Genomic DNA, 15,833 nt, shown 5'->3' on the forward strand with positions numbered 1-15,833 from the left:
AGAAAGATGGTCCTTGCCCTCAAGGAGCTTACAATACAATGGGAGGAGACAACACATAAAATGAGGCAGGAAGGAGGAGGCATACCAGGGAGTGCCTGGCACAGAGGCATTTTGTTCCATAAAGTTGAAAAAACAGAGGACAGCAGATGCAAAGTGGAGTCTAGTTTCTACCCTCTGTAAAAGAAGGCATTCCTTTAGTTCTCTAATCAGAAGAGAAAGAGGCCATGGGAGGTGGTGTTAATCAAGACTTGAGTTAGTATCATGATGATGAAATTAGAGAGAAGGAACTTAACTTAGGAAGACCATCTTGTTTTATGAAGTTGAAAAAAAAAACCAGGCAGCAGATGCAGAGTGGAGATATATAACATTTTTGATCTATATTTATATCTATCATATAACAACCTCTCCTTTATATATATTTATTTTAAATTAATTAATTAATTAAGAATATTTTTCCATGGTTACATGATTCATGTTCTTTCCCTACCCTCTTCCCTCCTCAATTCTGGAGCTGACAAGCAATTCCACTGGGTTATATACATGTGTCATTGTTACAAACCTATTTCCATATTATTGATATTTGCAATAGAGTCATCATTTAAAGTCTAAATCCCCAATTATGTGCCCATTGATCCATGTGATCAATCATATGTTTTTCTTTTGTGTTTCTACTCCCACAGTTCTTTCTCTGGTTGTGGATAATTTTCTTTCTCCTAGGTCCCTTGGGATTATCCTGATCATTGCATTGCTGCTAGTAGAGAAGTCAATTACATTTGATTGTGCCACATTGTTTCACTTTCTGTGTACAATGTTCTCCTGGTTCTACTCTTTTTGCTCTGCATCAATTCCTAGAAGTCTTTCCAGTTCACATGGAATTCCTCCAGTTTATTACAACTTTCAGCACAATAGTATTCCATCACCATCAGATACTACAAATTGTTCATCTATTCTCCAATCAAGGAACACCCCCTCATTTTCCAGTTTTTTTGCTACCACAAAGAGTGCAGCTATAAGTATTTTTGTACAAATCTTTTTCCTTATTATCTCTTTGGGGTACAAACTTAGTAGTGATATTGCTGGATCAAAGTATTTTAAAGTATTTTAAAATCCTTTGGGCCATAGTTCCAAATTGCCCTCCAGAATGGTTTCGACCAATTCCCAACTCCACCAGCAATGCATTAGTGTCCCAATTTTGCCACAACCCCTCCAACATTTATTATTTCCCTTTTCTGTTATATTGGCCAATCTGCTAGGTGTGAGGTGGTACCTCAGAATTGTTTTGATTTGTATTTATCTAATTATGAGAGATTTAGAACACTTTTTTATGTGCTTATTGACAATTTTTATTTCTTTATCTAAGAACTGCCTATTTATGTCCCTTGGCTATTTATCAATTGGGGAATGGCTTGATTTTTTTTTTGTACAATTTACTTAGCTTGAGAAATTAGACCTTTGTTAGATGATTTGTTATTGTCCCTTCGTTCTACTCACACAACCAATTACTCTAGTTCAGATCTATTATTATTGCCTTCTAAATGTTCACCTTGCCTTAAGTTGTTCCCTATTCTAATCCATCCTTTACACAGATGCCAATGTAATTTTCCTAAAAGACATTTTACTCTGTCATCCTCTATTCAATCAATTTCGATGACTCCTTATTACTTCCAGAATCATATAGAAAGGACTCTCCTGGGAATTTAAAGCTCTTCACAATCTTTCTTTCCTACCTATCCAGTCTTACACTTTTCCCCACTCCATATATTTTATGGTCCAGTATCATGTTCATTTCTGCCACTAGACATTTGCTCATCTTATTACCCCAACCTGAAATCCCTCTCCACTTTCCTCTTATATATCTACATCCTGTATTTTCTTTAAGACACAATTTAAGTTCCATTTTTCTATATGAAGCCTTTTTCTCATAATCTCAGGTCATAGTAATAAGACTTTTTTTGTTTTTCCTCTTATATAATGCTTCAACTCCTTTCTCTGGGGCCTCTGTTTGGGCTTTTCCCTCATGCCTAGGATGCTAAACCTCCTCTTACCTTTTAGAACCTCTGACTTTTCTTAACTTATTTGTTTGTTGATTATGTTACAATTCCCAGATGTCTCCTCCCCATCTTCCCCTCTCCTCACTAGAGAAGGCATTTCTTGACAAAAAAATTATTTATATACATGTATGTATGCATACATATTTACATATATATATATGCATAGATATATACTGTTTTTCACATTTCTTTTTATCAGTTTTTTCTCTGGAAGTGGACATTCTCAAATTATTCTTCAAATACAATTTTGTAGCTGTATAGTATGATCTCTTGGCTTTACTCTTAGAGAGGTGATCCTATGTTCTCTCAAGGTTCAGGGTCCTCTGTCTAGGTGTGGCGGTCAGTCAAATAAGTGGTGATATATACTATATGCTCAATCCTGTGTTTAGGCATCACAGACTTCTGCCATGCACATGGTTTGCGTTTATTTTATAGGTTCAGTGAGTACATACTTTTCTGGCACACAATCATTTCTCAACATACATGTTTCCATAGAACCTAATAATAGGCATGAAGCCTAAGGAGATAGTCAACAAAAAATTGTTGCTATAACAGAAATAGATGAATGACATAAACAGGGTGATCTGGAGGTTAGTTCCCCCTGACCTATGGGATGACCACCTAGGAGAATCATTGTTGCTTTTGATCAGCTTTCACAATCAATCACAATTACTTAGAAGATGGATAACATAACATTTCATAGCTAGGTATGGGGTTAGAGGGTAACATAAAGCAGACCAGAATTGGAATTTTCCTCAATTTCCAAGATGCATTTTTCTTGTGTTTGATTCAGGCACCTCGCAAAGTTGCCTGGTTATGGTAAACATAATGAACCAGTGAACTATGTTTGTAACTTGTGTTTCAGAGGAATGATTGATGTATATGTCATGCTTGGCCTGCAATGGGTGTGGAGCCTCTGAATGTACCTCTGCTAAGAGAAAGAAAGAAGAGGTAATGGGTAGTGATCTTTGGGTTTTAATTCTGTGAATATAATCTTTTTTTCTGTACTATTCTATAGGGGGTTAAAGTGGGTCATATATGTGTTAACCCTATAAGTATTTGCTCTCATATTATTTCTCCTGTATTGGGAAGCAAAATATAATCATAACAATTCCATTAGTAAGAGAAGTTAGAGAGAGAAGTCATATAGAGGGAGGTCCGTGGGTACCTTATCTTCTGGGGGCTGCTTTGCAGTATCCATTTCCCCAGACGGCAACTCTGTCAGACAGCAGGGGTATGATGGCTCCCCACATTTACTCATTTATTTTAGTAATTTCATGAGTTCTTTGCATCTTTAAAAAATTAATCTGCTCTTTACTTCTTACAGCTCAGTAGTATTCTGCCATAATCATATACCACAACTTATTCAGCCATTCCCCAGTTGATGGACATTGCCTCAGATTTCAGTTCTTAGCCACCACAAGGAGAACTGTTAAAAATATTTTAGAACATATAGGTTCTTTTTCTTTTCCCCTGATTATCTTTGGATACAGACCCACCCATGGTATTGCTGGGTCTAAGGGTAAATATGCAGTTTTATAACTCTCTGGGAATAATTCCAGATTGTTCTCCAAAATGTTTGGATCATTTTACAATTCTACCAACAGTATATCAGTGTCCTCATTTTTCATATCCCTTTCAATATTTGTCATTTTGCTTTTTTATCATTTTAGCCAATCTGATAGGCATGAGATAACCTCAGAATTGTTCTGATTTGCTTTTCTCTAAAAAGAAATAATTTAAAGCACCTTTTTCTGTCTTCTTTCAAGTCAATGCTTAGATGCTATATTCTTCAGGAGGCCTTTTCTAGTCGTTCCAGGCACTAGAGCCTTTTCTTCTAAGATTATCTTCCATTTACTCTATATGAACTTTATGCATACCTGTTTATGTTGCCTCCTCTATTAGAATGGAAATTCCCTGAGACCAGGGCCCATTTTTCTCTTTCTTTGTATCCCAGAACTTAACACAGTGCCTGAATCATACATAGTAAGTGCTAAATAAAAACATTTTTGATTGATTGATTGGTAGGTGACTGTCATCTGGCTAGAAAAACGAGGTTGTTTTATTGTGTATTTCTTATCCAGTCAAGGGCAAGAGAATAATACCCTAATTTCACTCTTATAGAATTAGCATAAATTTATAGTTGTTGACATTTTTCCTCAAAAATGGATATCAGATTCTGGAAGAGAGAGATAGGACATTAAGGGGCTTTAATGGAGTATTTTTAGCCCTTACTGGCACCCTTTTAGGAGCATAAGAATGAAAAATTCTTGCTTTTTTTTGCCAACTTCCATAATTCCCAAAAGGGTTCAAATTGCCAACTCCTTAATTTTTTTTAGAATATTGTGCTTTTTGATGCTTATGTGTGTCTCCCTGAAAAAAAAAAATCACTCCTCTAAAGGATGTCTTCAGTTTCAAATTGAGGGAAACCACACAGAAATCAAGAGTGTTCTCATCTTCCCCCAAGGACACAAGATCTTGAGAGAAAGGCTTATTTTTGGTGTGTTTTATTGCCTACTAGTCTTGCAGTTGGGAAGATGTGAGTTTAAATTTTACTTTAGACACTTAACTGGATGATCTTGGGCAAAGTCACATAACTTGGCTGGATCTCAATTAATTCAGTTGTAAAATGGTAAAAACAATAGCACCTATCTTCCAAAGGTTGTTTATAAAGCCAAAAAAAACCCTTTAATTTTGGGTAACAAAAATTACCCATCATCTTCCGTGATCCTCTCCTTTGATCATGAATTCTTCCCACTCTATAGATTTAAAAGGTAATGTCTTCCTTGCTCCTCAAACTTCTTTGTAAAAAGAGCTTTTCTGTTGAAATCATATTAAATGAATTAGAGCTTATCTTGATATATTTTGGGAAGTTCTAGATATATTTTGGGAGATCCTAATTTCTATCAGATTGTTGTCCAGTTTTTATGACATGACAGTTTTTGTCAAATAATGGGCTACCTTAGAAAGATGTATTATTTGGGTAAATCCAATACCAGGCTACTAGGTCCATTTATACATTTACAAGAGTTGTTGTGAGGACCAAATAAGGCTATATGTAAGGCATTTTGTAAAACTTGAAGCTCTATGAAAATGTGAACTATTAAAGGTAACAACAACAGCAATAATATTTTTGTCTTTTCATTTCTATTACCTATCACATTACCTTGCACAGAGAAGATGTTTAATAAACCTGCATTAGTAAAGGGAGTTTTTATTTCCTACAGCAATAAAATCAAATCCCTTCCCAAAATGAAAAAGAAAACACTCTAAACAAAAACCAACTCATGGTGACCTTATATGGTGATATATACAACATTCGCCTCTTTTAGTTTTCCATGAAGCAGAATGGAAAATAAACTAGTTCTTGAGTTAAAAGTTCAAATCCTGAGGACAACTGGGAAGCTCAGTGGATTGAGAGCCAGGCCTAGAGGTAGGGAGGTCCTAGGTTTAAATTGGACCTCAGATATTTCCTAGCTGTTTGACCCCACTGGGCAAGTCACTTAACCCCCATTGCCTAGCCTTTACTGCTCTTCGTCTTGGAACCAATATGATGAAAGGTAAGGACTTAAAAAGAGTACAAATCCTACCTCTGATGTGTACTACCTGTGTGACTTAATGCAAATCATTTATCTTCCTCTCTCTGGTCTCACTCTCCCAACCCTATTCAAACTAGTAGCTCAGGTCCTCAGATCAAGACTGCTTTTCCCCTCAAGGTTCTAGGGGTAATCCTGAGGTGTTGGAGATGATTCACTATTGTTTTTGCTGAAGGACCACAATTCAGTGTGTTCTCCCAAATATTATCTACCAGTTACTATATCTTCTATATTATCTATCTAGTTATTGCTGTTCTAATGTAATTTTTACCAAATGATATCTGACTAATATCAACTATCCAATTATTATTTGACTTTTACAAAGTGAAATTTACTGGGCAGCTCCATAGAGTGCAATTGAATAGAGTCTAAAATCTGAAGTCAGGAAAACTTCTCTTCCTGAGTTCAAATCTGGCACCAATCACTCATTCTAGCTGTGTGATCCTAGAGAAGTCACTTAATCTTTTTTGCCTCCATTTCCTCATCTGTAAAATGAGCTAGAGAAGGAAAAGACAAATCGCTCTGGTATATTTGCAAAATAAAAATCCAAAATGGGGTCATGAAGAGTCAAATATTATTGAAAATGACTGAATGATAATAATAAACTGAGAAGATATAATAAGAATGTAAATAGGGGGAAAAAACTGTCCCAAACCATGAATTCACTTTCCTTTACTTCATTAGTCTCTGGGGAGAGTGGATTCAAACATAAAGTAGTAAATACCAACATTCCCTTCCCACCCATGTTGTTGTGACAAGGCTGATAGATAAATTGCTTTCTTGTAGGACTCTTGCCTGCTGGATTGCTTTATCCCTGAGCTAGGTCAAGCTGGTTTCTCTTCAAGATTGGCCCCATACTGGGTTCAGCTGCTATGGATACCAGAAGATTCTGCTACAGACTCCACATGATAGATCTCTGATGGGTTTTTTGACCTTTAAGCACTTACAAAACTATAACCTGGTTTGTTCTATCTCTGCTACTCATTTGCCTAAAAACAGGAAAAAATCCACATACTAGATGCAGGAAAAAGAGTGGTACAATACTTTTACAACCACAGTGTAACTAAAAAGGGTGAAAAAAAGTCTGAGGCCTTTGCTGTATAGGGAAGCACATAGCAATTGTTATTCCTTTTCACTCAAAAATTACTAGAGATGGAAGAATTATTTCATTCTTTTGAGTGTTTTGTAGGCATCTCACAGATTTTGTATCAGCAGTTAGTTGAAAAGTCTTTTAATACCAATCAGGATCTTTTTATATGCTCTGAATCAGGTAGGGAAAGTCCCTTTCATCATCCTACTTTATCAAGCCTCAATTCAATTCAATAAACATTTATTAGATGACTACTATGTGCCAGATACTTTGCTCATTGCTAGGGATATAAATAAGAAACAGAAAGATACCTGGTTTACTTTAACCTACTAATGGGACATATAATACATCTTTCAAAGACTGGGTCCTCATTGACTCATAATCCCTTACATGTATTTAATTACATTTATTTTATTTATTCACTTTATATTTATCAGATAAATTCATCTTATGATATTTATCAGATCCATCATATATGCAGGCAAATATATATTGTGTATCTATCTGTATTAGTATATCTCCTTGTTGTCCCTCCCTTAATTTGTAAACTTCTAGGAGGTAGGTATTGTTTTATCTATTGTAGCCTGTGCCTAGCACAAGTTTAGGCATGTCATAAATCTTAATAAATGTGTTTGCTATTGCTATAATGGCTAAATATGATAATGATTGCTAGATAGAGACTAGACTTAGAGTTTCATTGGTATAGGAACTCCTGGGTGAAGAAAGTCCCTATATTAATGCAGATTGATACCTTCTCTGCAATTTATATTCTTAGTTGCCTACAACACTAAGTTAAGTGACTTGCCCAGGATGGCACAGTCAGCTTGTATAAGGGTATGAGTTGAACTCAGTTTTTCCTGGATTTAAAAGTGTGATCTCAGAACACTGTGCCATGATGCCTTTCATCTCAAATGATACTACTTATATTTGTCCGTAAGTATCTATTAGTCTGTCTGTCTCTCTCTTTATCTCTCCCCCCCCTTCTCTTTCTCTGTATCTCTATGTCTCTGTCTCTTTCTTGTGTCTGTCTCTCTCCTGCATGCACGTAAATTGAATGCTCTGATTATGTCAGATATAATTCAGAATGTAAGGTTTGTCCTGGGATAGATATTCTAGCTGGAAAAACAAGCACTAGGAAGAGTGCTAACATTTGGAGTAACTCTAGGGTTTTCATCAGTCTGACAATCAGCTCCTTCTTGTTTCAGGAGTTTATGCTTTGGAAAATTCCCCAATCAATGATTACTAAAATCAACACTCTTTTCTTATATAGGATATAAGCATCATTTTGACATAGAAAAATTGTGACTGCTTAGAGGATTCATTGATCTTCATCAGACACCAATTCCTGGACATCATGCTCTCCCATTTCATTATTTTTCTGAGGTGAGTGGACCTTTTTAAAAGGACCAGGTTTTTTTTTTTATGTTTGTTACTTTTACCATCCTGCTTTTTTTCTCTTTTGCTATAAGTGATAACTCTTTGGGATGGCAATGGAGAGGGATGTAATGGGGAGTGTGAGTGATAGAAAAACAAAAATCAGCAAAAAATGTATTTAAAAAGAATAAGAAAGATTGATTTGTTAATAAATTCCAGTAAGGTAACTCCTGTCCACTTAATTTCTTATGACTTATCCAATATGTTCCTTCAGCAATCCTATGAGGGAGACAGCATGCACATTATTGTTCATGTTTTACAAATGGGGAAATTGAGTCTCAGGGAGGTTAAATGCCTTGCCCAAAATCACACAAGTACTTTTAGCGTTGGAGTTTCAACTGAGGTCTCATGCTTTTAAGTTCAATGTTCTTCCCATCACAACACACTGTCTCTGAAAATATGCCATGCCTCATAGCAGCTAATGTTAAGCATTAATAGTGCATTCTTTTTTAGATACAATATTAATGCTAAGAATAATAATTTTGTGACTTTGGCATTTTACCACTTAAATATTACTTTCATTTATAGTTATCCTTATAATTCCCCTTTGAGGAAGCAAGCCATATATCATTGGTGTTTAACAGGTGAGAAAATTGAGGCTCAAAGGACTATATGATTTGCCTGAGGTTATCTAGTTATTAATTGTTCGAATTCTACCTTAAATTAAGGCCTTTTCTAATATGGAAATATCTTTTGCATGATTATACATTTCTTACCTTCTCAAGGAGGGGAAAGGGAAGGGAGGGAAGATAAGATTTTGGAATTCACAATTTGAAAAAATGAATGTTAAAAACTGTTTTTACATTTAAGTAGAAAAATATAAAAATTTTCCAAAAATTAAAAAAGAAAGATTATATGTGTAACTTCCTGGGAAGAGAGAAAATTAGGCCTTTTGATTTGGAATCCAGTGCTTTTTAAACTATAAAATGTATATTAGACCTCTTAATTAATTGGATAATTAAGGTCTTCATGCAAAGGTAGGAAAGTAGAGTTTTATGTTAAATATCAAATTTGGATTGTAAAGAAGAGAGTTGAATATCAAATGTGTTTGCTCTTTTTGGTAGGTGGTTGTAGTTATAAACTACCATAAAGGCATTGGGAAAACTATATAAAAAAGGCCACTTTGAGAGTGGTGGTCTGGAATCTTCTGTACAAAGTTTTACAGGAGTCCTATAAGTTAAATTTATGCCACTGGGATCTATTAACCTTCTATAAGAACTCAGGTACCCTATCTGTGAAAGGAGACCAGCCCCTTGTGCCATGCTATTCCAGAGTAAGAGCTTGTTGGTCAGAGGTTAATTGTTGGGTTATAGGAGTGTGGGTTGGGGTGTGAGGAGCAAGAAATAGGCAACAGAGAGCAAGATGTGGATTTTCCAGACTATGGAACAAGATCAGAGAGGTCTTTATTATTCCTAGTTTTATAATCTGGCAGGAGCAATAATATGTTAGGTGGCAATAGTAGATAGAGTGATGGGCTTGGAGTCAAGACGACCTATTGTGAGAGCAATTTGGAATAACACCCAGAGAATTATAAAACTGTGTGTACTCTTGAACCCAGCAATATCATTGCTTGGTCTATTTCCCAAAGAGATCAGGGAAAGAGGAAAAAAAACCTGTATGTTCCAAAATATTTATAGCAGTTCTTTCTGTGGTGGCAAAGAATTGGAAATGGAGAGGATACCCATCAGTTGGGGAACAATTAAAAAAATAATAGTATATTATAGTGATGGAATATGTGTGAATTAAATGTTTTGGGGAACCACCTAATCCCAGAAGACTCACCTAATGGGGCATCACAGAGTCATATGTCTTAATTTGCCAGCATGACCACCAAGATTCCAGACTGGTGGAAGTCAAAGGATGTGAAGTGTAGAGACTGAAAATGAAACCCTAAACAGTTAGAAAATCTTAGGGGGAAGGGTTTAGACTAAGCTTAAAAAGCCAGCAAATGAAGGAGGTTGGGGCTCTCTGCCACTTTTTTGGCTTATGAAAGAAGCTGTCTCTCTCACTGGCAAGTCATCAAGGTGCATATCTATGTAAGCCATCTCTGGCAAGTGGGGGGCAGTGCTGGACCATACAGGAATCTGGGAACTCTGGCTCTTTGGCTCTAGTCCCTTCCTGCACTCAAGCCTACTCTTTGGCTGGCCTTCATTTGTTTGGTCTGACCATGTGGTTAGCTGGGACCCTGTGCATCTGCTTGTTAAATAGATCAGGATCCATAGGGAATCTGGGACCTGATGAAGCAGGAGCACTTGGCCAGAGACTTTGAGTAGTTAGGCTGGTAACCTTACTTCTCTCTTTCTTTTTCTTTGCCAATAAATACATATAAATTTAGTATAAAGTCTCCAAGATTAATTTTTATTTATTACAAATACTACTACACAGTAAGAAATGACAAGCATACTTATTTAAAAAACAAAACAAAACTCTGGTGGTAGCTCAGTGGATTGAGAGCCAGGCCTAGAGAGGGGAGAGCCTAGGTTCAAATTTGGCCTCAGACACTTCCCAGCTATGTGACCCTGGGCAAGTCACTTAACCCCCATTGCCTAGCTCTTCTGTGTTGGAACCAACACGTAGTATTGATTCTAAGACAGAAGGTAAGGATTAAAAAAACCATATATATATATATATATGTACATATATACATATATACATACACACCATGCACACACATATATGTATATATATACATACAGACACATATAAAAAAACTTTGAAAGACCAAAAGGAGATAATGAACAATGAAATGAGTAGAACCAGGAAAATGTCATACACAGCCACAGAAATATACATGTTAGACTCCCTGATGATTTCTTCTGTGATTCAGGGTTAGTGGGGAGGTACTGACACATTTGTGGATGGGATTTATTATGGAGATCTGAAGAAAAGTAAGCTAAACACATAGGAGATCTGTGGTTTAAAAAACAAACAAACAAACAAAGAAAAAGATGACCCAGTTCAAATCCCAATACACTTGTTTGTAACTGGGTGACTAAATCACTTAACCACTTTCAGCCTTTGTTTACTCATCTGTAAAATTAGGATAAGAATAATATCTACTTCTCAGAGTTGTGACACACAGAAAGAAAGACAGAGACACAGACACAGAAAGAGAGATACTCAGAGAGACAGAGAGAGACAGAGATGTGGAAAGACAGAGGCAGAGAGACACAGAAACAGAGAAAGAGAAAGATAGAGACTCAGAAAGACAGAGACACAGAGAGGGAGATATGGAAAACAGACAGAAAGACAGAGACACAGAAAGACAGAGACACACAGAGAGACAGAGACATGGAAAGGCAGAGACAGAGAAATGCACACACACACATACAGAAAGGGGAAAAAGTTAATCCATACATGTATATACACACACCTTCCACCTCTAAAAGTGGCAATGCATCTATGGAAGAATTGCCTGAGGCTCTGAGAAATTAATGGGCAGTTAGAACAATCACATGACTGCAGCAAATTTCTCTTTTGTGAGGACTTTTTCCACATCAGTCCTGTGACTTGGGTAATGCAAGTATCATTCCCATAAATAGAAAAGGGAGGGGAAGGAGAGAACTGCTCAGCTGCATCTGCTAAGGCAGATACCATAGAGAATAGGAGGCGGAGAATATAAAGAATGTTAGCAGGGAAGTCCAAGAATTTACAAGAGACAGTGGCCAAGAGGGTCAACAACCAGACTCACAGATGTCTATGCAGACACTAGGTAATAAAGTGACCTAGAGATCCTAATGCCAGGTAAATTTGACTGTACAGATAACACTGAAACTAATGGCTGGGGTAAAGGAATGGAAAGGTATATGTTATTTTAATAGGAATAAATTAGATCAAAGAGGAGCATGCTTTACAAGAAGATATCCATGGGAGTCCTGGGGATAAGGGAGTAAAGTCAATAAGCATTCATTAAGGACTCACTATGTCCCAGGTACTGTGCCTAGCCGAAACACAGTCCCTGTACCCAAAGAGCCCACATTCTACTGGGGAAACAACTTTGAATAATTATATGCTTATAATATACGTATAAGCTAGATTGTAGGTAATTGCAAAGAGGAAACGTTAGCACTGAGGGGACTTGGGAAAGGCCTTTTACTGAAGGTGGGACTTGGGCTGAGAAATGAAAGAAGCCAGGAAATCCAGGAGGCAGAGACAAGGAGGAGGAGAATCCTAAGCACAGGAGATGGACAATGAAAAGATATGACGTTTGGATATGAAATGTGCTGTCCCAGGAACAGCAAGGAAGCCAACATCACTCTGTTGTAGAGTGTATGGAAGGAAGTGAAATGAAGTGAAACAAGATTAAAAAGATAGGAAGGGGCTAGATTGTGAAGGGCTTCAAAAGCCAAACAGGATTTGACATTTAGTGCTAGAAGTAATAGGGAGCCACTGGAGCTTATTGAATAGGGAGTGATGTGCACAAGGTCTTCACTTTAAGTCAGGCATTGCCCAAAGTCAGATTGTAGTGATTTGATATTGAGATAATAGTAATAATAAAAACAACAGCAACTAGCAATGCATTGATTCAAGGTTGAAAAATCACTTTACAGTGTTGCTCTCCATGATAACTTTGTGAACTAGATGTTAAAGGTTCTGTTAATACTTTATTTATTTATTAAATAAAAACTATTGCCATCTCTCTTAGAATTGATACTAAGTATCTGCTCCAAAGCAGAAGATCAAAGGCTAGGCAATTGTAATTAAGTGACTTGCCCAGGGTCACACAGCTAGGAAGTATCTGAGGCTAGTGATGAACCTAGGTCCTCCTGTCCATAGGCCTGGTTGAGCAACCCAGCTTTTCTAATACCCATTTTATGAATGAGGAAAACAAGTCTCAGAGAGATAAAGTGAATTTGCCCAAGATTGAAAAACTAGCAAGTGTCAGACGTATGATTTGAGCCCTTGTCTTCTAGACTCCCAATCCAATTTCCTCTTAATAAAGGGGGGAAAAAAGTAAAAATAAAATGATTATGTTCAGTTAAAATGCATTATAATCTTAAGAGGAGTTACGTTGTGTTTTATGTTGTTTAAATATGGTTTAAAATATTTTAGTCCTTTTAAACAGTTAGTGGTATGTGGCAGAGAAAAATAACTTTTGGGAACCTACAACAATTTCTGAGGAGATGAATTGTATGGAAATTCAGCAGTCATCAAAAAAGGATTGGAAGGTTATATGCCAGTGGAGCCGAGAGCCTCCTACTCGTATAGAAAAGGCAGGTTAAGGCTTCGGTGCTAGCTGCCAGGAAACCCCTGAAAGGAAAAGGAAAAAAAAACCAACAACAATAATAACAAAAAGCATTTCTAGGGAGTCACATTCCTGATGGGAAGACACATGGTGTGGCCCCAATCTCTTTGTAGCTTGTGCCAAGCCATGTGGAAAAGAGAGCCAGTTTTTCTCTTCTTGTAGACAGAGAAGAATTGAATAGTTAGCCAGACTGCTTTCTGTTAGCAAAGTCTAAGGCTACTAAAATACTCTGTTGCATCTTTTAGCAGAAGGCCTGTAATAAAATACTGGGAACGACTGAGGTTGAAGGTTCAGGTACTTAGGTCTGATGGAAGGCCAAGATGAAATTAAGCAGGGCTGGCTAATAATTAAAGGATGACGAGAAAGGTATTTAATGGTACATTTGGGGAAAGAAAAGTGAATGAATGACCTAGGAGGTGGGAGAAATAGTGGATAAGGGAAAAGATGGCAGAGGGACTTGACCCTGTGGCCATATATGGGCAGTCATCTTGATATAAGGGATTCTTTCTAATTCTTAGTAGTTCGGGAGGACTGGCCCCTCTGGTGAGAGGGCTTGCTGGGCCCTTTTCAGGGCTCTTTACTCCTTTTTGATATTTACCTTTGCCACCCAACTCTCACCTGTGGCTCCAAAAACCTGTAAATACAACAGCCATACCCTCCTGAAACCCTCTTGGTAGACAGGGCAAACCAGGCTGAGGGTAGCTGACAGGTTTTATTTTATTTTATTATGTTTTTAGACCCTTACCTTCTGTCTTAGTTAGAATTCTAGGACAGCAGACCAGCAAGGGCAAGGCAGTTGGAATGAAGGGATTTGTCCAGGGTCACACAGTTTAGGAAATGTCTAAGGTCAAATTTGAGCCCAGGTTTTCCTAACTCCTGGGCTTGGTGCTCTAGCCACTGTACCACCTAACTGCTCCCAAATGAAAAGCTTTAAACTCATTGGTAATCTGGGGGTATGTGGAGATTTCTCCCAGTAGAATGGGCAGACAAGAACAATTTGAAGATAGCTGAAGCACTGTGTGGCATTTAGATCTTGGTCAGAAATTGAAGGTGCCAAGATCATCCATTGAATCCCAGGCCATCCTGACTTTTGTCTTGCCACTGGACTTTGATGACTTTAGAAGGAAGAGAGTAAGGACTGTGAATTGCCTCACTTAAATTCATGCTGTAAGTTAAGATATTATTCATTTATGATGTCATTAGTCTTTTTTTAAAATAGACAACAATAATACTTTCTATGTCTTCCAGCTTTTAAGAAGTGATTTTATTTTTCTATAAAAAGTATAATCGAGTGGATTTGAATGTTGTTTATAGCACTCTGACTTACATAACTATATTTTGTGGGGATCATAGTGGCAATCATGGTGGTAAATCCTACTGGAATTGTAGGACCAGTGCATGAAAGGAGCAAAGGATCATTGATTTAGAGCTGTGGAGTCTATCTATAGGGTCATCAGGCTCAACTACCTCTGTTTACAAATGAGGAAACCAAAGCTCAGAGATATGAAGTGATTTGATCAGGGCTATGTGAAGGAGTATTTCAGCTCAAATCTGCTTATTCCAAATCCAGTGATGTCTTCACTGCAGAGCCCATTCTTCCTAGAAATCAATATTCTTTGAAGAATTAGACTTGCAAACCCAATACTTACAAGGTGATAGCAACGTTATAGCAATATATAAAAATACAAGCACATGAAGGCTCTAGGGAGTTCTAGGTATGAAAACTCCCTCCACTAAAAACAAATATCTTCTCTATGACTTAGTAGATAATTCCAGGGAGTTTTCTGAAGGTTATCCAGGGTAACAATTCTTCCTCTAAGGCAAGATTTGAAAAACTCCAAGTCTAGAACTTGCCTCCCAGACATATTAAATTTATTTGTTTAGTTTTAAATTTAAAAGAAAAGTTTTTCATGGCCTAGCACATTTTGAACCTTGGGAAGACTGAAGGAAGACTGGGGTTCAAATTCTGTCTTTGATGCTCACTACTTTTGTGACCTAAGGCAAGTTACAACCTGAGTCAGTCTACTTTTTATCAAGTGAATAATATTGTACTAGATGGGCTCATATCTCCTTCTAGATCTAGTTCTATGATCCTATCATTCTGTGATCATCTAGGTTACAACTTGTTTTCAGATATGGTTCTTTGGTTTCCAATTCCATTCATCTTTTATACTAAAGTAGAACTTTGATGATTTGTTTACATCAAATCCTCTTCTCTTGAGACAGAGAATCTCTCATTCAATTCCAAACTTTTTTGCAGAGTGTCTTCTGATATGCACCAATAAGCTGCCTCATTGGGCTGGACAACTATTACAACACACTTATTCTAGTGGGTGATGTAATAGTAATCCAAAAAATACTTTTCAAGAGGAGTAATGCCTCTTTTATCTACAAGCCAGTCATACATGGGCCTTTAC

The 15,833-nt window shown here is 37.0% G+C and overlaps 1 protein-coding gene across 1 annotated transcript in view; it reads left to right on the forward strand.

Moving 5' to 3' along the window:
* THSD4 (thrombospondin type 1 domain containing 4) overlaps positions 1-15,833 on the forward strand; it is a 995,684-nt gene that overhangs the window by 48,618 nt on the left and 931,233 nt on the right. The window contains exon 2 of the mRNA XM_007479653.3: positions 8,008-8,120. Within this exon, the coding sequence (XP_007479715.2) occupies positions 8,092-8,120 (29 nt within the window). The 5' untranslated portion in view covers positions 8,008-8,091. The remainder of the gene's footprint in view (positions 1-8,007; positions 8,121-15,833) is intronic.

The sequence above is a fragment of the Monodelphis domestica genome, chromosome 1 (assembly GCF_027887165.1).
Source record: "Monodelphis domestica isolate mMonDom1 chromosome 1, mMonDom1.pri, whole genome shotgun sequence".
NCBI classification, from domain to species: Eukaryota; Metazoa; Chordata; class Mammalia; order Didelphimorphia; family Didelphidae; genus Monodelphis; species Monodelphis domestica.